General features: G+C 41.9%; 1 protein-coding gene across 1 annotated transcript in view; it reads right to left on the bottom strand.

Moving 5' to 3' along the window:
- Positions 1-8690: 8690 nt before the first annotated feature.
- LOC143038344 (protein slit-like) overlaps positions 8691-22360 on the bottom strand; it is a 168098-nt gene continuing 154428 nt past the window's right edge. The window contains exons 29-34 of the mRNA XM_076207374.1: positions 22356-22360; positions 21817-22054; positions 20614-20837; positions 18899-19045; positions 17025-17249; positions 8691-12913 (exon numbers count right to left, since the gene is read on the bottom strand). The exon at positions 22356-22360 is cut by the window's right edge and continues 197 nt beyond it. Coding sequence (XP_076063489.1) covers positions 12903-12913; positions 17025-17249; positions 18899-19045; positions 20614-20837; positions 21817-22054; positions 22356-22360 — 850 coding nt within the window. The 3' untranslated portion in view covers positions 8691-12902. The remainder of the gene's footprint in view (positions 12914-17024; positions 17250-18898; positions 19046-20613; positions 20838-21816; positions 22055-22355) is intronic.

Here is a 22360-nt window from a genome sequence, read left to right as displayed (position 1 = left end):
TACCTATGCATTTATTTATGTATTTTATTCGTTATTTACATTATTATAGTTTTTATTAATTCATTTATTATTATTTTGATTTTTTTCGCATCCGACCTAGATATGGACCAAAAGGTCTCCTGTCGGTATGCTCCGCCTTTGTAATCCTTTGTAATCTCACTAGCCAGTCCACTGTAACTGCTCTACATGTCATCTACATGTCATCTATCTTACCCAGGTACCTTACCAGCTTTCATACTTAATGCTCTTGTGTCTCTCCTGTTCTAATAGCCCTCCCATTCTCTTCCCCCATCAGTCATTTTCCTGGCATTTCTCGCTACCACAACCATACCTTCCCTAAACTCTTCCACATTTAACTGCCTCCACTTCCATTCGCATTTGTCCATTTATACCCTTTACTTTTCCTTTTTACCAGACTCGCCCCTCCTTCTCGATTTTTCCTCTTCCTTCCAAAACATGTTTATTCTTTTCAAAATTCTCAAAGAAACACCTACCTTATTTTACATCTGATATCTTCTTTGCCTTCCTCACTATGCATTCTACTTCTACTCTCTTCCTTCTTTACCTTGCTTACACTTGCCTCAGCTTCTACGCTGGATATTAAAATCTCGAAACTTTTATCAATCCATTTTCCCCCCATTCTCCTTTTTCTCAATACCATGGTTCCATATGGTGGAAGTGAGAATGTCATCATCATGTTCCTACGCATTCCATAGAAGGTATATAAATGGGAGAGAATGAGTGGATTAGGGATCCCCCGGTCTACATTTTTCTCCCGATCAAAGTCAAGGCATAAATGGAATTGGGTCATTGAATGTACGTACATAGATGTAGCATGGATGAGTATAAAAGGGAAGATAATGGTAGTTTGTTTGTGAAAAGAAAGATGTATTAGCATTGAATGAAACAACATTTAAGTAGAGAGGGAAGTTAGACTTTGGGAGCACATTGGGTGGGATATCAGGAATAACAATAGGGAAAGGGAGAGAATGCGGGTCACTTCGTGAGTGACGTGATTGGTAAGTACATGGTGGAGTGGAGAGAAGTATCACTGAGGATAATGTGGATGAAGGTGAAATTAGGATAGGTGGTGCGAGCATTTGTGAGTGCTGATTGATTTGATTGTTGATTTATGAAATTTTTGCCTTGAAGGCCAAGCACAGGAGCCGGTAGGCGCATTTGTGAGTGCATATGGCCCTTGTATGTAGAACCAGGCAGCGTTCTTCCATGTTCAGAGGCAAACATCCACAATGGGAATAATATTGAGCCATTTTCATCAATTCTCATTTCTTGTGTTTCTTCATAAATCTTTCCTGTACCAACCCTAGAAAATTGTGTGTTCTTTTCTCTTGCTCCTGTAGTAGGGGATAAGAATTTGATCGCCATGTTCCTATGCGTGTTGTAAAAGGAGAATAAATAGGGTGGAGTATGGAGATTGGGGATTCCCTTTTCTGTATTTTTCTCCGTCAAAGAGTCAAGGAGGGCCATTTACCTCACAGGTTGTTAAAGGCCATTAGTATTTGCATATACACTCATATTACTATCTACTGTATATGCCTGCCATTGCCATTGTATAAAAACAAAAAAATATTTAACCAATTTCTTTGGCTGATGTTTCCTGCATCTCATATATATTGGATATACAACTTTCAGCTGTTAGAAGTGAAAATATTGTTTGAAATCACAGATTAACCAATGAAGAAAAAATTGTAGACATCTACAACTTCCTTTCTCAAATGAAGAAAAAGCAGCAGATGAAAAAATTACCAGTTGATGCAGTTCCCAATCACAAATCTTGACATTATTGAAGATTTAAACTCCTGATATCTTTCTTGATAGATGGATTCAAAGAAAGTAACCCCATTATGTTTTGGGCAGATCGATACACACCAGATGGAATTTGTAATAACAGTTTATATCTACAATCACATTCTTTCTCAGCTAACATCAACAACTATTTTGGAGGAGTCTGGGCTGCTTGTTAGGAACATCTCAATGGCTCCCATTGATGATACATACTCTCTGATCAGTCTTGCCACATTGCTTCTGACCCAGGGCAGTGGACGAGATGCAGGGATGACCCGTCATCCAGGAGGAGCTAAGGGAGTAGAGTATATGGGGATGAAATGGGTGGGAGTGGATTTATGCCTGTTGCTTTGGTTACCTTCCTTGTATGGGGGAAAAAGCCGTTGGTATATGTATGCATGCATGCATGTACTTCATTCATGATAACACCCCCTCTCAACCATCTACTCGAATTATATAGAACCTACAAGAACGTCCCTTTGCACCATATCATCCATTTACACACACACGGAATTTATGTAAATCACACACACACACACACACACACACACACACACACACACACACACACACACACACACACACACACACACACACACACACACACACACGACTCGGTGGCGCGGTTGGTAGAGGCTCAGACTCTCAGCACGGAGGTGCCGGGGGTACTGGGTTCGAATCCTGCCCAGGGCTGAAATAATTTCAGTATCGCTGCTCTTCGAGTCATTACTCCAACTCTCGTGGGCGGGGAGTTGGGTGTGTGTGTGCGTGTAAGGTCATAGCATTACCCATAGATCGGTCATACGAGCTCTGAGCTCTCTTCCGGGAGGGAAATAGCTGTCGATCACGAGTCCAACACGTGATCCAAAGACCAAGGTGAACACACACACACACACACACACACACACACACACACACACACACACACACGTCGGTCGGGGTGGCAGCGAAGTCTGGACTCCGGTGATATCTTCAAATTTCGAGGATCACAACTAGAAAGTACCTGTGTTGTATTAATAGAGAAGGGGAAAGCTCGTGGTGTAGTGGGAAGGTGAAGAAAATGGAGAAGGGGAGGGATTACTAAGGAAAATGGAAGGAAATGAGGAAGGGGAAGATTGGGTCCAGGAAGTCAGAAGGCATGTCAACAAAAGACGGCCAGACGATAATGGTGAAGTCGAAGAGATTAGAAAGAATGTAAAAATAGAAATATAGATAAGAGCAGCGCAATGGAAGGTGAAGATAACTATATCCGTGGATTTAATGAGGGAGGAAATGACAGCCAACAAGAATAAAGGAAGAAAAGGAAAAAGTAAATCAGATATTAGAAGTAGTTCAAGAAGATGTACCAAAAACAGGGAAAGAAATAGAAGAAATATATAGATTAGGGAAATACAATACAGATAAGACCAGACCAATTAAGGTTAAATTCTGGTCACAAACGACGGCAGAGAATATCTTAGCAAAAACAGGGAAACTAGCAGACAGTGAGCAATATAAACAGGTATGGATAAAAAAAATTAATAAAGAAGAGAGGAGAAAACAAAAAGACTTGAAGCTAAGGAAAAAACAGAAAAGAACAGATTCAGAAAAAGATAAATTCTATTGTAGAGTAGTGAATATGAAAGTGAGGAAACGGTTCATAGCGGAGAAAAACAGAAGGGAAACAAAAAACACAATGAAAGTAGCAGAAAATTAAAAGTGTCTTAATAACAGGCTTGAACGAACTAAGTGATTACCTGAAGGAAAAAGAACCGGACATAATGGGAATTGTAGAGACAGAATTGAAAGGTCCACTACCACCCAACAGTGTAAGACATGGTGCATATAATTATTGGGTTAGAAACAGAGGTAAAACAAGGGGGTGGAGTTATGTTCCTGACTAAGAAGGATATAAATGTGAGGAATGTCACATATGAAAAGAATAGAGTAGAGATGAGTATGATGGAAGTGGAGGACAAGGATGGGATGAGCAGGAAGTTTGTGGTAAATTATGTGCCTCCTAAAACGGCTTCGTGGAAAGAGAAAGAACACAAAAGTATGTTAGAAGACACAAGGATAACACTAAATAAGATAATGGAAGATGGAGGAAGAATAGTTATAATGGGTGACTTTAATTGTAAAGAAATCTGCTGGGAAGAGATGACAGTAAAGGGTGGAGATTACCTATGGGAAAATGTACTACTTGTTCTGATTATAGAACATACAATGACGCAATGGATACAAGAGAATACTAGGTATAGAAATGAGGAAGAACCATCGAGACTGGACCTAATAATCACATCAGAACCCGAAATAGTGGACAAGATTGAATATAAGACACTAATAAGTAAAAGTGACCACATATTGGTTGAACTGGAACTAAATGAGGAAAAATAGATGGGAAAAAAACGAACAATATAGAAAGGGAAGATTGATGTATGAAAAACAAATTTTTATGAAATAAGAGAATTCTTTCAAAAAGCTGACTGGGAAAGAATACACAAGGAGGAAACAACAGTAGAAGAGAAATGGAATATTTTGACAAAAATTCATAAAGGAGTGGAAAAGTATGTTCCAAGACAAAAGCAAGAAAAAGAATATGTAAAGTGCTGGTACAACAAAAGATGTAGGGAGTTAAAAGACAAAAGGGATAAAGCTTGGATAAAAAGGAAAAAATACAAAAGACCTGAAAAATGGAAAATATATACTAGTTATAAAAATGAATTTGTACAAATGTGCAAAAAAGAAAAGAAAAAAATACGAAAAAGATGTAGAAAAATGTAAAGGTCAACCAAATCTATGTTACAGATTTGTAAGCAATAAACTGAAAAGCAAACAAGAATTAGAGAAACTATGACAAGGTGGAGTTGAATACACAGAGAAAATAGAAATAGCAAAAATTATAAACAAGCATTTTAAATCGGTGTTTACCAGGGAGAACATACAACTTAAAGTCCCCCCTATGAAGGAGATAGAAGTATCAAGTAATGAAATAATGAATCACTTGAGTAATCTCAATGTCAGAAAATCGCATGGACCAGATGAAATGGCAAACTGGATTTTGAGAGAATGCAGGAATGAACTAACAGACAAAATACATAGTCTAATAAACAGTTCATTGAAAGAAGGAAAAGTTCCAGAAGATTGGAAAAGAGCAAATATAGTACCTATATATAAAGGGGGAAACATGGAAGACCCTATTAACTATAGACCGGTCTCTCTTACAAGTACGATAGCTAAAATTTGTGAGAGAATGATCAAAATTAGATGGGTTAAGCATTTGAAAAAAAAAGTACTAAATCCAAGGCAAATTGGATTCAGACAAGGACGATTATGCGTCACAAACTTAATGTGTTTCTATTCAAAGCTAATAGATGTAATACAAGAAAGAGATGGATGGGCTGATTGTGCATTTCTAGACCTGAAAAAAGCTTTTGATAAGGTGCCACATAAGAAGTTGCTTAAGAAATTAGAAACTGCAGGAGGAATACAGGACAAACTGCTGAAGTGGATGGAAGACTTCTTGCATGAAAGAAAAATGAGAGTGGTGATAAGAGACAAACACTCTAATTGGGATGAAGTGATAAATGGTGTTCCACAAGAAACAGTTCTGGCCCCAATAATGTTTGCTATATATATATATATATATATATATATGTGATATGGATAAAGGAATTGAAAGTTATATGAGCTTCTTTGCGGATGATGCAAAATTGTTGAAAAAAGTGAACACTGAAGAAGATTGTGAGTCGCTACAGAGTGATCTCAATAAAGTGTGGGAATGGAGTAGGAAGTGGGAGATGGAATTCAATATTAAGAAGTGTAGTATAATGGAATTTGGAAGAAGCAAAAAAAGAATAGTAGGATCATATAAATTGGGAGAATAAGAAATAAAAAAGTAGAAAATGAGAAGGACCTAGGAGTCATTATTATGAATATGTCCCCTGAGAAACATATAGATAACATTTTTGGAGAAACTTATAAAATAAGAACAATCAAAGTGGCATTTACATACCTGGATGAAGAAATGGTGAAGAAAATACTAGTCACTTTGATAAGACCAAGATTGGAATATCCAGCGACGATGTGGTCACCAAGTACAAAAAATGTATAACAAAACTTAAAAGAATACAAAGAGCAATTATAAAATTGGCACCAACACACTCAGAACTATCATATGAAGAGAGACTAGAAAACTTGAGCTACAGACATTAGAGCAAAGAAGAGAGAGAGGAGACTTGATAACTATTTATAGAATCATGAAAGGCATAGAAACTATTGATAGAGAGGATCTAATAAAATGGAGTAGTAGAAATACAAGAAGACACGGAAAGAAAATAAAAAAAGTTATAGAAGAGACCTGAAAAAGAACAGCTTTCCCCACAGGGTAATAGACGTTTGGAATAAGTTAGATGAGAAAGTGGTGTATGCAAATTGCAAAAACAATACACGAATTTGAAAACAGTTGAGATAAAACGAGATATGAAGACGGGACACCACGAGCATAGCTCCCCTTCCCGTAAAATACAACAAGGTTGATACACACACACACAAGGCTCTTTCCCTCTTTTAAATGGGGGTAGCCAAATCAAAGCATGTATTCATTTCATTCATACCAAAATCCATTCAATGCCTCTCCCATCTCAGCACTTCCTGAATGAAGGGTCATCCCACATGCCCGCTAAAAGTCAGGACACTCCAACACAGCGGCATCTCAAGAAAGGGGGCCCGATTGTTCAATCACTTACCTAAACACCTACGGAACACTGCAGGTGTTAAAACGGAAGTTTTCAAAAGGGAACTTGACAAATTCCTGTCAACCCTACCAGATCAGCCGGGCATCCCAGGTTATGCAGCATCACGTCCAGCGAATTTCAACTTCATTATTGACCAGCTAGACTATAAACAACAAACTGAAAGGTGGCGGCTACGCCGTGGCCTTGCCTCTAGTTTCATCGGGGGAGCAACATCCCCTTGAGGCAAAAGCGCTTCAAGGTAAATTCAAGGTAAAAACTAAAGCGGGTCATCGATTTGCCCCAAACTTACCCCAGAAGGAGAGAGTTGGGCACAGTGCACTGTGAGGTAGGCGTGGGCAACCTCGACCCAAGTGCGTGCCGGTGGCGAGTAGCCAAAAATGAACCTATCTTTGCGATTTTTCACTTTTCCGCCTCTGGCGCCTGTACCTTTGGCCTGCATGGTGTCCGAGTGGCTCTCGACCTGGGCATCCAAATGGGGAGGGGGGGGGGGTATCCAATTAGATAATTTGAAAAAAAAACCTAAATAAATTCGGTTGGTTTATATCTAAATCGAATAAAGTGTTTATGTTTGTGTTTATATATTCAAAATATCTTCCTTTCTTGTACTATTTCTCAGTACTGTGTCGCCTTGTACTTGGAACTTTTGGGAGCATATAATCAATGAGTTGGCTCCGTGGATCACCAGATCTGCGCACCGCTGCCTGATTGGTTCTTCCATTGTATTCTAAAGCAGGACAATAAAAGACACATTTTGTGGCCTACTGGCGGTACACATTACACACATACACTTTATTGTATAGTTGTAATACATAGAGAAAAGTAAATTACATAGACTCGATGTACTCTTTTGGACTCGTATCGTCTTTCTCTTGACGTCGCTCCACTGACGTAATGACGTCACTCACCAACTAGAAACGTTAAAAGAAGTGGATGCGATTTACAGAAATGTTTGGAACATTACTCTTTGTTCTTTCCCCCCCTCCTTTCCTTCTCCCTTCCCTTCCCCTCTCCCTTTCTCCCTTTTTTTGTTTTTATTTGTTTTTATGGTTGATGTTTGTGAGGTCGATTTGGATGGATCTACGTGTAGGGCGGTGCTGGACTGGAGTTGAATGAGACGGAAGAGGTGGAGGAAGTGCAAGAGGAGGAGGAGGAGGAGGAGGAAGAAGTGGAAGAGAAAGAGGAGGAGGAAGAGGAATGGAAGCAAGAGCATGGAGTCTCAAGGAAGACCTCACCTCCTACAAGAACTTGAGGGCAATGATAAAGGCGATCTTTAGGACAAATGGAGGGGACGTGGCACGGGATGAGTAGAATCAAGGTCTAAACAACAAAAGGTAATTTAATTCACAAAGAAACTAACAACGTGATGTCATGTGCAGGCCCGGAGGGTGCCATCCAGACACCCTGTCTACCTCGAGTCCCTGTACTGAGACCGTTGACCCTTGCACCTCCTCATGACATCACTAATTTTCTTTTGCGACATAAAATGACCCTTTATCGTTTAGATCTTGGGCAGATGTGGGGTGGTAAGGCATGGGCGGAGACGCGGGCGTGAGGGCGGAGACGTGGGCGTGAGGGCGGAGATTTGGCTATGGGCGGAAACTCGACAACGTGGGCGGAAGGGGTTGGAGTCTGTGGCCGGAGAAGGTCGCCCATTGGTGAGTGAAGGAGGAGCTGGATGTCTGTGTGTCTTGGGGGCGGGAGAGGGGCGGTTCAGACACGCCCGTGGTGGGCGGAGACGTGGGCGGAGTAGCTTTCGTGTGGGCGGAAGGGCTGTTTTTAGCGAATGACTTAACTCTGTCCACTGTCTCCCACGTCTTACATTACTGTCACCGAACTCTATAAATACTTGAATCAGTGGACGTAATGGTTAGGTTTGGTTAGATTAGGTTAGATTAGATTAGGACTGTTTCCATCATTTGGGTTCAGGTGTCTATGGATTCTGACGACAATAATATTGACGGAGAGGAAGACAGTGAATATTGAAAGAGGGAAGAAGAGTCATAGATCAAATGAGAGTTATAAAGGAGGGGAAAATATTGCAGTGTGATTATGAAGTGGAGGTTCAATCAATTAATCTTATACTGTCGGTTAAATCCGTCTTTTGGTGGCTTCCTGATTTATGGGCATAGTTTATACAAATGCAAAAAAAAAAAAAAAAAAAAAAAAAAAGAGGAGGAGGAGGAGGAGGGAGAGGAGAAAAAGGAATAGGAGAAGATTCCTTGTCCAGAGCACACGACTCTTGAACTGACCGATTGAGTATACATATACAGTACATGTGCAGTTACAACAGCACAGTTCCTTGCATAGTCTTCCTCTGGTATGTTAGCTGCAATGTCATAAACCAGCTGCAATCATACTGATATAGCACAGTTAACAGCTACAAGCACCCTATGTTATGGCCTTCTGTTTACACAGCCGCCATGTCACTCTGTATATCCTAATGGGCCTTGGGGTCTCTTGTCATTGAACATCTTCAACCTCACTTGTATATATTAGATTATATAGTGCACTAAAGGGGCCAACGAGGGGCATCTGCAAAGCGGAGGTCAGAGAGAATCATCTCCCCACTACCCATCTTCAAAACCCTTCAACACCCTCACCTCCAATTGGAGGTGTAGCTCCGATGGGATGAAGCTTAGTCTCCAGACAGGGCCCCAAGACCTCTCTATTAACTTTGGCAGTATTCCCTACACTTCCTCAAATAGGAAGAGCTGAGTACCGGCGACTGCCCCACTTCTCTTACTAATATAAGCCAGTGATACAGGAACAGTCCAATATATCTTCCCAGAACCAATAGATAATGTCTCATGACAATGACCGCAATACAGTTCCAAGACGTTCTTGCCATGTCCCGTGATCCTCCTCGGGTTGTTAGACCTAACTGCCTGTTCGATGTGGAACTGTAATCTATCAGAAATCACCTACAGTGCAGCGGTGCCTAATGTGCAGCAGCCATCGTGGTTGTGTAGCTACTGCGTTTCTACTACCACACACACGCGCATGCACACACACGAATTTGACTACGACACAATCCTTCCACGTGTAGATGACAAGCTGTTGCTTCAGGCTGTGATCTTTGGAGTTTTCTGAAACTTACCGGGCCATTATGGCATTCCGTAAAGGAATATTTCCCCCCAGCTCACGTAAGGTCTCGATGATCGCGTCCTGTCTTATCAGCCTCAATTAACGGGGCACTGCGTTTATCTAGCTACGAAATTATTTGATAAAAATTATAAAAATTCTAGGATACTTGCTGGCTTAGCAGGTTCGCGCGTCGCTATTTGTGGCGAAGGTCGATGTGATGGTGGTTCGAACCCTGCCAGCGGCGAGTTAAACTAAAGGCATAGTTAATTAAATTCAATGCTAGAAAATTCTTGGTATAGGGCACTGTCCTAGCCTCCTGATAGCGGGGAGATTGTGATGTTAAATCAAATCAATTACAAATAATCCTCTGATATTCTTTTCCTTTGTGACTTCAGATACGTTTTTCCGTTAGCTGGATTAGCTCAGATCTTAGAGCGCAAGTGGCAGACTTTGACCCAGATACGGAGTAAGTGTGACACAACAAAACACATCTGACAAAGATGCAAGAACCTAACGTCTGCCCTCCATGGAGCAGGCCACAAAACATTTTGCAACTAAGAAAAAGTCTTGTGTCAGTTAAAATCCAGTTTACCTAACTCGGGATTGCAAAACTCGGAAGATCCAATTTTGGAAAAACCAAAATTAGATTGTCCCAATTCTGAATAGTCCAGTTTGAAATGACTGTACCTGAAGCATCTTGACTGACTACCAAAGTCTCACACGCAACTGAAGACATTTGTTTTGAACCAATGACCTGAGGTTCTTAGGTAGACCCTCCTGAAGCTATCAGATAACATTGCAGACATTTTTGAAGACCTCGAGACCCCCTTCAGAAGCTATCAGATAACATTGCACACCTTTTTGAAGATCTCGAAATCCCCCGTTCGAAAGCTACTAGGTGGTAACATCGCAGACCTTGAAGAGCTCGAAATCTCCCTTCAGAAACTACCAAATAACATTACAGACCTTCTTGATAACCTCAAAACCCCCCTTCAGAAGTTACCAAATAACATTGCAGACCTTTTTGAAGACCTAAAAATCCCCCTTCAAATGTTATCAGATAACATTGCAGACCTTCTTGAAGACCTCAAAATCCTCCTTCAGAAGCTATTAGATAATATTGCAGATCTTCTTGAAGACCTCAAAATCCCCTTCAGAAGCTATCAGGTATTATTGCAGACCTTTTTAAAGACCCCAAAATCCTTCAGAAGATATCAGATAACATTGTGGACCATCTTCAGAACTTCGAGATCCCCTTTCAGAAGATATCCGTTAAAATTTCATTTCCCACATACCCTTTTCTTCTTCCGTTTCCAACTGGTTGCGAGTCCCGTTGACGCTTTTATTCCTCGATTTTTTTTTCGGTTTGCATCCAGCCTAGGGAGTCAACTATCATTGAAAAATATCGAGGACAACCGAGTCCAGTTTCTACGAGTATAGTAGTTTTCTTTTGAGTATAGTAACAAGCAGTGTTACAGGCTATGTCCTGCTTACCTTAGAAGACAGAAGAGGCCACTACTATATACAACTTTGTGACATGAATTATATGGTATTATAAATCTGATTACATGCTATTTAATAAACTAGAAGGGAGGGGGAAAATGGTTATCGGATTTGAAAATCTGACACAACGCCTTGGGCTGTTGCGTTTCGAAATGATACACAATGAAACCAAAGATCTGGTATGTAATTCCTGAGACACTAAAGAACCTGTGAAACCGGAGTCCCACTAAAATCAACTCAAAACATCTGGACTATGGAAGCTGTTTGGAGAGTCTCGCGTGCGTGATAGCCATCCGGCCAGTGGCAGAGTATTTGTGGGTCTGAACGCAAGCGCGCGCACGCGTGCACGGCGAAATGCCGCATAAAGCTGCCAGGTTCGTTTACGGGCCACACCGTAACCCCATGCGACCCAGGTCGTAAAGTTGATTTGCATTTATAACCTGACCAATGAGTTAGCAAATGTCTGTGTAATATGGGGTTCGTCAAGGTTCGAACCCAGAGAAGACTTTAGAGACCATAAAAAGCCAAGCCTCTGCCTCTATTAAAGCCTTCTTGAGGTCTGCATGATTTTTCGTCAGTGAAAAGATGAATTTTTTTTCTTCCTTTAGTGATCTTATCTCAACAATTAAACCATTCAGACTATCTCACTTACTGGAACGAGTTCTTCGCACAGCGAGTGAACTGCACTGTATAGGGGTGAAAATAATAAATCTCTTGTACCTAGAAATAATAAAAAGATCAAGATAGATTCCACGACACGGTTTCTCCATGCTCTTCACGGTCCGGCACACAAATATGACTACAAAGACCTGGCTAGGGGATACCTTCCAGGAACATCGCTACGATTTCCAGGAACTGGAGAAGACATGAGTCCCTTCATGGAACACGTTACTGTATCTTCCACAAACCTAGAACGTAACTACAAATTCTATGACTGGAGACACTTTTTAAGACTGTACCCCAAAAATGTGGCCATGAAGTTCATGCCTCGGATTATATATGTATGTAAGAATATGATATCAGACATTTCGGGACCAAGACTTGTTTTTTCATAGCCTGGACCACATCTATTTAAGCAAACAATAACCCGGAACGCACGTGGGCATACATATATACTGAATGTGTATATACACACTATATTTTTAGTCGCATAAATGTCTTTCCCCCGGACTTATTCTCTCAGGGATTCCAAACAGTAATCCATAAGCAGCGATCATGAGCGCTGCTCAGCGTGTTCTCCTCAAGGAGGAGAGTTGTAGCGCTCCTATGCCACACTTCAGAAGTTCAGGTAGGTGACATATCCTTCGGCTCGCTTTCAGGGAACAAACGTTGTTAAGCGTATCTTGAGCACGCAAGAAGTTAAACAGCAGCTGGGAGTTTAGAGAGGCCACGCATCCGAAGGAGTCCTTTATAGCCTTCATCCACAAAGGATGACAGTAGGACACCGTTAGATTCGTTCTCGAAGATATCGCTATCTTGGGGCAACGTGCTTGTAAAGAATTACGACTGCGTCATCTTTTGAGACACAGTCTTCTGAGCGTTGAGTTCTGGACGATGATGTCCTGATGGAGGAACGGGGTGGACGAAGTACGGATGGTAGTGTTGGCTCTCCATGTAGTAGGGTGGCACCTTATGTCTACATCTCAGTGTCACACTAGTGCCACGCAAATCGCGTGGCAACACAGACAGCTGCAGAGGCGGCACTGGCGATGTCAATGCCAACGACGAGGTTGGGTGAAGCCAAGTGACCCTACAGCCATGGCCAAGACTCCCTTACTGCAGCTCTGTAAGAACAAGGAATTTGTCAGTTACGGCCCTCAGATATGTAAAAGAACTCTTGTCACCTAAACTCATTATTGTCTTGATCAAGCACTCGTGTAGAAGGAATGTTTACATTCCGCGGCGAAGAGGCAGAAAGGGAAAACACTCATACATACTCATACTAGTCTAAGCATTTGCTCATATGCTTTTGTTTCCAATGGTGCTTCTTCATCACCACAAGTCTAACAACTTGAAAATACATAGAATACTAAATCATCGTTTGCACTGTTACAAACATTTAAGACACAGCATTCAAGCACCGTTTCTATTCAGCCGAAACCGTCACATCCACTTTTGTTTAAAAAGTGAAGTCGAACTGATCACTATTACAGGTACACTCGACCTATGGGAGATAGAAAACCATACACACTATATTCATTTCCACCCATTTCTCTTGTTGAAACTCATGACCTGTAAATTTACAGTACCTAGGAGTAGTACTATAAAGGGATGCTCATCTAGATGTCCACTGACCCAAAGGGAACTATGAGGTTTTCAGTAAGTCTATCAAAAGAAACACCATGTGTTTGATAAATCTGTGACAAGGAAAACGTCGAAATGATAAGGACTCCGTCCTCACATAGTGTTTTTATAGACTTGTCGGCAACTGCCAATTACATACACATTTCCAGTAAGTGCCATAAAATAAAAACTATTTGTAACTGGTGGTTGTTATACAATACTATTCAGTGTTTAAATGATCTAAGAAAATTAAAATCATTACTAAAGGAAAACGCGTAAAAACATTAGAGTTGCCTCACACCATCAACAAGCAGTAAGACATTGTGCACTACTGTGGCAGATTCACTTGTCCACAGTTATACATTTCATCATCCCACCACCTTGTTCACATCCACACTTCTTGTATTATGCTTATTAAATTAGCATGTAACTTCCAGAAGGCAATTATACATTTTCGTAAATTTATTTCCTGAATCTTAAGACGGTGAGAACACTAGTGCACTAAGATAATAGCCACACTAACACGCTAAGAAGGCGGCCATATTGGCACGTCCGAGTTACCTCTACCCTTTCCTCAGCCACCGAAACTCACCCAAGCAGAAGAAAGGCCACAGAATCCAAATGCCGGATGATACTACTGAAGAAGAAGCTTTACAGATGACTATGTTTGGCAACCAAGTTATAATGCAATGACCTAAGGTCTTCAATACTATCATCAACTAATGAATTGTTCAAAAATACCTTACGGGACTACTGTTTGAGGACTAGTTTGAAGTGATAAAGTTGACTGTGCTCTTTGATTCCTAAGTCTACCAAAGCGTGGCTCTCTACAGCTACACGGCGCACTAGCATATAAGGGCATTGGTGGTCTACAAAGAAGAGGCATAGGCGTACTTACTTCTAGTCGGGGAGCGGAAACTGCTTCTGTGGAGGTTGTGGTGGTGATGATGGTAATAGTAGCAGTAGTGGTTGTAGTAGTAGTAGTAGTAGCAGTGGTAGTAGTAATAGTAGTAGTAGTAGTAGTAGTAGTAGTAGTGACAGCTGTGGTAATGATGGCACAGGTGGTGGTGGTGGTAGCACTGGTAGTGGGGGGATACCACAGTGTGTTGTCACCAGTACCATCGATCCGTCGACGGACGTCCGATGTATCTGTCTGGATTCGAACTTGCCGAAGGTTTCTTGAAGCACTTTTGAGATTCTGACCTGTTTATTGCTACACCTTTCCCGCTGCGGGGGAAAGGGACGAGCAATGATGATTCCGAAAGTTGGCTGTTTCTTTGTGGGTGTCCCCTTCCCCTCCGTCCTTGGTTTCATGGTGGTGCGGGGTTTGGAGCGGTTATTACGTCTACACGGGTTCGTAGTTTGAGTAATATTCAACTAATCCTACTTGTCATATAAGGAAACTTGACTATATTAGTAGTGAACACAAACATTGGCACTCTTCTAAGTACAAAGAATCATATCCCCATCAGTTATCTTGAGACGGGTTTCCTTAGTTCCATTCCTGCTCACCTAGAGGGGGTGCCGGGTTGGGCTGTGCGGGTTGCACGCTTACCCATCCCACTTTTCTTTACTTTTTCCCTTTGATGGATCCCGTTTTCTGGCCTCTTTCTTGAGGTTTCCCTTCCTTTCACTTCTTCACGTTCCCTCCCCCTTGTCGTTTATGGTCACACGTTCACAGTCCCTCCAAACTATCACGTAAGTTCGCTTAGGTTTAGGAAGGTATCAGCCACCACATTCTGTTCACGTTCTCACCCTTATCTGCCTTACCAATGCCCTCCTTTTTTCTATTTTTTATTATTATTAGTTCTTTTATACGTCCTCCTTTCGAATTTTTTTTTATTGTCCAGCGTCCGTAACCTTGTGAATGGGTTCAATCCTATAGTTCCCTACAGTCAAAAGAGTTCCTTGGCTTTGGTCTTTCATCCTCGACTTTTGTGACAGAACGCGCTCTTCGTCCTCGTGCACGCCTCCTGATATACAAGTAAGTTATGAAGTTCGTAAAATGAACAGTTCGTAAACCGAGGCGCACACATGGGGTGTGACGTAAACCGAGGGCTTGAGCGGCGCACGCACGGGTAGTGAGTCTTCGCCCACAACAAGGTGACGTCATGAAGTGGAGGCGTGGCTGGCAAGCTCAAGTGCGGGTTCTCCACTTTCCGTTTCATGTGGAAGTCCCTAGGGCGACTCCGGATTGAAACTCCGGGGGATGGCTCGCCCTTCGGTAATCTTCCACACTCCCTCCCTCCCTTATTCCCTACGATTCGCCCTTTTGCGTATCTCACAACCCTCCGGTGCTGTCGTATAATGAACCTCTGCTTTGTATATATGTATATATAAATATATATACACATTTACATCTGCCCAACACAATTAAGACTATTGTATTCATAATATAACGACCACTCTGGAGCAAAACCTGCTCCTGACGACGACGACGACGACGGCGAACCACCGGCGGCGGTTGAGGTGCGGTGTCTACCGTGGTGATGGGTTTACCCTATATCGATATCTCTTCAAGATTTTTCTCTTTCTAAAAATAATAATAATAGAAAAATAATAATAATAATAATAAAACGCTACTCGCGTCATCTACTGCGAAGACCGAGTCTCCTAGATGCCCGGACCGCAGTCTTTTGAGCAGAAGCACCGTCGCACTACATCCACGCCCTTCATGTACTTCGTGCCGTCGTTGCAGATCATGGAGACTCTCTTCTTGCGGTAACGCAGGGCCTGGCAGCAGTCACGGCTCCTGTCACAAGAGCCCTTGCAGACGTTCTGCCGGATCCGCCTTCGGGAGCGGCATCCATTGTGGTACACATAAGCCTTGGTCTTCTCCTTGTTACACGTCGGCGCTGCTGGGGGGAGAGCAGGCGAGGGGGAGGGTCTTAGGATTCAATGTGCTACGCCGTGAGAGGCTAAGAAGCCAACAAGGTGACTCTCCATTGGACAGGGGGCAAAAAATGACTGAAATCACTTGACAAAAACATTGAACAGAGCAGGGGAGCTACTGCTCGGCGAAGGGCTTAGTAAACATAATACTTTTCCCTGGTGCCAAATGAGATCTTTCCCTGACGCCAAATGAGATATTTCCCTGGTGCCAAATGAGAATTTTCCCTGACGCCAACCCTTTCCTCTAGTGCCAACTAGAATTATTTGAGAAGGCCGCCTGCCCAATGAAGTGTTATGGAGAGGAAGAACAAGAAAGATAGGGGCGTGTGCCTATGGCTGATTTCACAAGAGCTGCTACCCAGCCGACTCAGGTGGATGTCAGAGGAATGACGTAATGGGGAGTACCCTGATTTTAAACCCTTTGATTTGTCACCCAATACTTTAGCAGATGCTCCTCCTCCAACATCCTCCTAGATCGTCTGAGCAGTTTACAGCTTGAGATCAAGAGAATATAGCTTGAGTTCGGGAAGAGAGATAACATGCTTGTTGTACAGGGTGCGTTTATTGCATTACTCAGACCATTGCCTACCAAGATGGCATAATGATTTACGAGGACTTGAGAGTGCTACTCAAGCAAAAGAGGTAGAAGGAAGGCGAGGTGTTGGAAGAGCTGCTTTCAGCTCATCCTCGACCTCGTTCTCATCCTTCAACGGGGCTTACCTTTGTCGCAGAATTTCCCCATCCAGCCGCTCTTGCACTTGCATCGGTAGTCGCCCTTTTTCTTACGAGGCCGACATTGTCCCTTCTGACACTTGTGGTTGGCGCAGACGTCGTCCTCGGTGGTTGAAACAACAGCAGGCACAGGGACCAAAGCAGCAGCTGTGGTCGACGAGGACTTCGAGGGTCGTTCGGTTTTACCTCGGTTTCCTCGACCTCGGCGGTCTCCTGTGAGAGGTTGAAGAACATAAGAACGGAGGAGACCAAAGGGTCTACACTAGGCAGTTGTATGTGTAGCGTAATTTGATAATTACGTTATTATCTATATGAATATTTTCCTTTTCTTCATGTTTTACCCATGTGTGCAAAGCCTTATGTATTATGTATTTGTCATTATGTATTACGTACAATATTTTCCTATTTGTATGTTCGCATGTAAAGTGCAAACTGCGCCATTTATGTATGCAGTCTTATGTAATAGAAATTGTAAAAATGTCGGTCAGAGGTCACGTACACACCGGTTGACTCGCAAACGTAATCGACCAATTAAGTGGCCGATTGACTATGTGACATTAGAGCTGGGTTTTTCCAGAGCAGTTAGTCCTAACTACTTTATCGCACACTTTCGGTCGGCTCGCAAGCGTATTCAACCGAGGGATCGGCAGATTGACTATGTGACGTCAGAGCCGGCTTTCTTCCCACCCCTTGTTGTCATGAATACTGTACAATTTTCGGTTGACGACTATATAAACGCACTCGTTCCCTTCACCGTCGTCATTTCTCACGAATCCACTCTCATGATATGACGTAACTCTGGTTAGGTTAGACCCATAAGTAGACGTGTTTGAAGTGATCAGTCATATAACCCTTTTTCTCAATTAGGATTTTATTTTCATCATCATCATCACCATCAATCATCAATAATCATAATCAATCATCATCATCATCATCATCATCATCATCATCATCATCATCATCATCATCATCATCATCATCATCATCATCATCATCATCATCATCATCATCATCATCATCATCATCATCATCATCATCATCATCATCATCATCTTACTATACGTATTATCATCCATTTTTGGTCTTACTGACTTATATATATTCCATTCTCTTATGTGTTGACATAATTTCATGTACATATGTACCTGTCTTTGTTTTCTATTTACATATGTCAATATTTTTGTTATTCAAACTTCAAATTTAATATTCCTTCTAGAATCTCCTGATTATTTGTTACCCTACCTCTAGTCTTATAGTACACTGCCTGGCTACAGACCGGGAAACTCAGCCTAAGGCAGACTACTAGAGGTGAACTGACCCCTAGGCCTTTGTATGTAACAAGTGACGACACATAGGATGAGCAGCTCCATCATATAACACATGTCCTTGCCACCTTTCATTCCTATCCATAAAGTTGTCTAATCTTTTGAAACAACTAATTGTTTCATATTAACATAAGAATGGAGGAGACTGCAAGAGACCATAAGGCCTGCACTAGGGAGTTCCATGTCCCTTACCACCTGTCATCCCTATCTATAAGGCTATCTAATATTTCTAAACAACCAATTACTTCAGTGCTCACTACATGGTTACTATGTCTATTTCATTTGTTAACGACTCTTGGTAAACCTGTTCTTACCTATTTCCTTCTTAAATCTAAATTTGTCCAATCTAGATCCATTACTCTGAGTCCTACCTTCTGTCTTAATATGATGACCTTGCCCGTATCACCCTTCTTAAAGCCCTTGCTCCATTTGAATGCTTCTATTAGATCACCCCGCACCCTGTTCCCCAGGAAGCCTTTGAACTCCAGCTCCAACAACAAACCCAACCCAACCTCACCACTAATGGTAGATACTCACTCATGCCTTTTGTCCTCTTGCTCTTCCCCGAAGGAAGACTCTGATCCCGTTGCTCTGAGTCGCCGCAGCCTGGGACGACCTTGTTCTGTTTCGTGTCCACCGACAGGTCCTGGAGTTTTCCGTTCACCACCACCTCGCGCATGCAACCTGCGGAGCCGAAGAGAACGGGTTGTGGGTGATCTTTGGAGTGGTCTGGGGGAAAGGATGACGGACTGGGAGAGTTTCCGGTGAAGGTGTAGGTGAGGAGACTATGCCAAGAATCACGTAGTTAGGGCCGAATGGTGTCACCTTTGTCTTGTGCGCTTGAAATGTTGGGGGGGAGGTAACAGTCACTGGAGTGGCTGGGGGAAATTAAAAGTGATTGGGAAGAACTCACATGGACACCAACCTCTGTTTCATGTGTGAACTGTTCCGGACTGCCACAATGTCGAGATAGCCTCGTAAGAAGAAGGAGAATCGGACAAGAATGATGGTCTCAAACTGTCAGGAAATAGATTTAATTTGGAAGTGGGTAGAAACAACTTCGCCAACCGTGTAGTTAATGAATGGAATAAACTTCCTGCAGAGTCGGTGCAATGTAGTTCAGTTCGAAGCTTTAAGATTCGTTTAGATAAACATTTAAGCAAGATGCTGTAATGACTGCCATTTATTTGATATTATTTGATTATTTGTTTGTTATTATTTGTCTGTTTATTTATTATTTGTTTGATTTCCATTTATTATTATTATTTACTTGTCAGTTTATTATCATTTACTATTTACCTGTTTGTTTATCATTTAAATATTATCATTTAAATATATCTATGTATCATTTATTTTATTTATTATTATTTATATCATTATAATTTTTTTTTATTTTATCTATTTTTTTTATCATTTATATATATATATATTTTTTCGCATCCGACCTAGTTATGGACCAAAAGATCTCCTGTCGGCATGCTCCGCTTTTGTAATCCTTTGTAGTCCTTTGTAAGAAGAAGGAAGAGGGGGGAGATGGAGAAGGAGAAAGAGGAGGAGAAGGAGGAGGAGAAGGAGGAGGAGGAGGGAAGAAGGGAAAGGAACTGGAAGGTGAAGGAAGTGGGTGAAAGTGCTACTGTGACGTTTCCAAAACCGATTAAAGTCGCCTGGTGCTATGTACGAGGTCGAGGTGACGGCAGTTCGAACCCTCCCGAATTGGACCAAGGTCGTAGTTCATTAAATTTCACGCTACAAAATATAGGGGGGGGGGGTTCACAATATGAAACCGAATTAATCATGGTGACATGGCTTATTGGCTTATTAGGTATAATATTTGTTTAGAAAAAAAAAAAAAAAATAGAAACATGACTTCAAAGATGAAATAAAATGTTAACTCCCCACTACAGTAGAGGGCATCACCATACAAAAGGAGTTGACACTGGGGGTCTATGGGAACAAGTAAAATATTTTCCTCAGAAGAAAAAAAATCTCAATAAAATTCCAGAAGCATGCAAGCACGGATATTTAACATGAAAGTTACGTTGTCCAATAGTTCCAAACCTAACCTGACTTATCCAAGCAAGCACGGATATCTAACATGAAAAGTACGCTGTCTAGCTCCTACCATAACCTAACATAACCATTTCATATAAGAAATAGATCTTTCAAACGCAAATATGAAAGAAGTGAAAAATGTGTTTGCGTGATACTGGAATAGAACCCAAGTCTCTTCTTCAGGAGGCAGTTACACCCACCTCTGAAGCTGGTCGCATTCCTGAGATGCCACTGGGAATGGGCGTAGGCGGCCACGTCAGGAGGAGCCCCGCCCAAGAAGACGGGCGTGGTGATCTCGAGGAATTTCTTCTCGCCAGCGTTCAGGATGGACCTCGCCATCCCACCGTCAACTCGAAGGGTGAAGTTCTGCCTCTCGGAGAAGAGCTCAACCATGTGTTCTTCGCCGTCACTCACTAGTTCATAGCTGGAAGCAGATGACCCGTGTTAACGTCTACACTACATTGAATCCCGGACATGGCCCTACTTGTTGTGTTTTTACAACTCTCTGTTCTAAAACTTACTCTGTGGTCTGGTATACGAGTCTTTGTTTTACCATTTCTTTTTCTCCAGTCTTTGGATGGTCTTGGAGAAAGAAAGAATATGAGAAGAAATATTGAAGTACAAATTTTACCTAACCTGACACCAAATTTCATTCCTACCGGTAGTCAAAAAACTGTGTATTTTTTCATATGATAATCCAGTTGTGAAAGAACTGTACTATAATGTAATGAGCATTAAAACAATTTGTTGTTCTAAGAGAAGATTATATAACTTTATGGATAGGAATAAAAGGTGGTAAGGAACATGGAACTACATAGTGTAGGCCTCATGGTCTCTTGCAGTCTCCATTCTTATGTTCTTATGACTCAGCCAGTGCGATGAAGAATAGGGCGACCCTTCATTTCCCTATATGAGGAATGTAGTGAATGAGATTTTTCTGTGTGTGATATGGGCGTGGAATTAGATTCGGTCACATCCCTTACATGGGAGTAAAGGTATTTGTTATTGACTCTAATTGATTATACAGCCAATCCTCAGTATGGGGCTCCAAAATTATTAATAACTTTATTTATAAATTATTCAGGAATCAACTTGTCACAATGTCTCAGCAATTATATTCCTCTTCTATGATCTCAAACTAGGATACTCGCTGGCCCAACGAGGTGACGGCAGTTTGTACCCTTGTCGTCAGCGAGTTGGATCAAGGGCGCGGTTCATTAAATTCCACGCTACAAAAAAGTCCTAACTTCCTGATGGAGTTCGGGACAATAAACCGAATCAAGGGTATGGTTCATCAAATTCCAAGCTACAAAGTCCTCTGTAAGGGGCACCTTCCTAGCCTCCTGATAGGGTAAGGAGTGCACGACGCTAAAACAAATAAATCTTAGTTTCAGTCCACTCACCTAAACATGGTGGAAGCTGGGTGGTTGCCCACATCATAGCTGATGCGTAGGCGGCCCTTGAAGACTTCGACAGCGATATGGCAACGCTCCTGGCCGTGGTACACAAGGGCGCCATCCTGCTGTTTCGTGGTGAACCGCAGGGTTAAGTTCAGGTGTGGTTTGGTCGTTGGCGTTCCAAGCTGCACGTAGCTGCTGGCGTCTAAGAAGGTGACAGCTGTCTGGTGTTCGCAGTACTTGCCTGTAAAGGGATGCTCTTTGTCTCATCTTTCTTACAAAACCTGTTTGAGATGGGTGGCCCTGCAGAGGTTTTCGTCTCTGTCGACATAGCTTTTGTAGTCATTTAGATTCTCAAACCTATTCATCACGTCAAGGTATCAACTCTGGGATAGGTATAGCGGGTTAGCTCCCGGTTACTAGTTAGTTATAGACTACTACTAGACTACAACACTGTGCTGTCAACAAGACCCCAATCTCGTCCTACACAAAGGGATTTTTTTTTTTTTTTGATAAGAGAAACCCAAAATAGTTTAGACCTTTACCTGAG

Source organism: Oratosquilla oratoria, chromosome 24 (assembly GCF_046742065.1).
Source record: "Oratosquilla oratoria isolate Oo_2021 chromosome 24, ASM4674206v1, whole genome shotgun sequence".
Taxonomy (NCBI): Eukaryota; Metazoa; Arthropoda; class Malacostraca; order Stomatopoda; family Squillidae; genus Oratosquilla; species Oratosquilla oratoria.
Note: the sequence above shows the minus strand (reverse complement) of the source record. Positions and strands in the feature narration are given on the sequence as shown.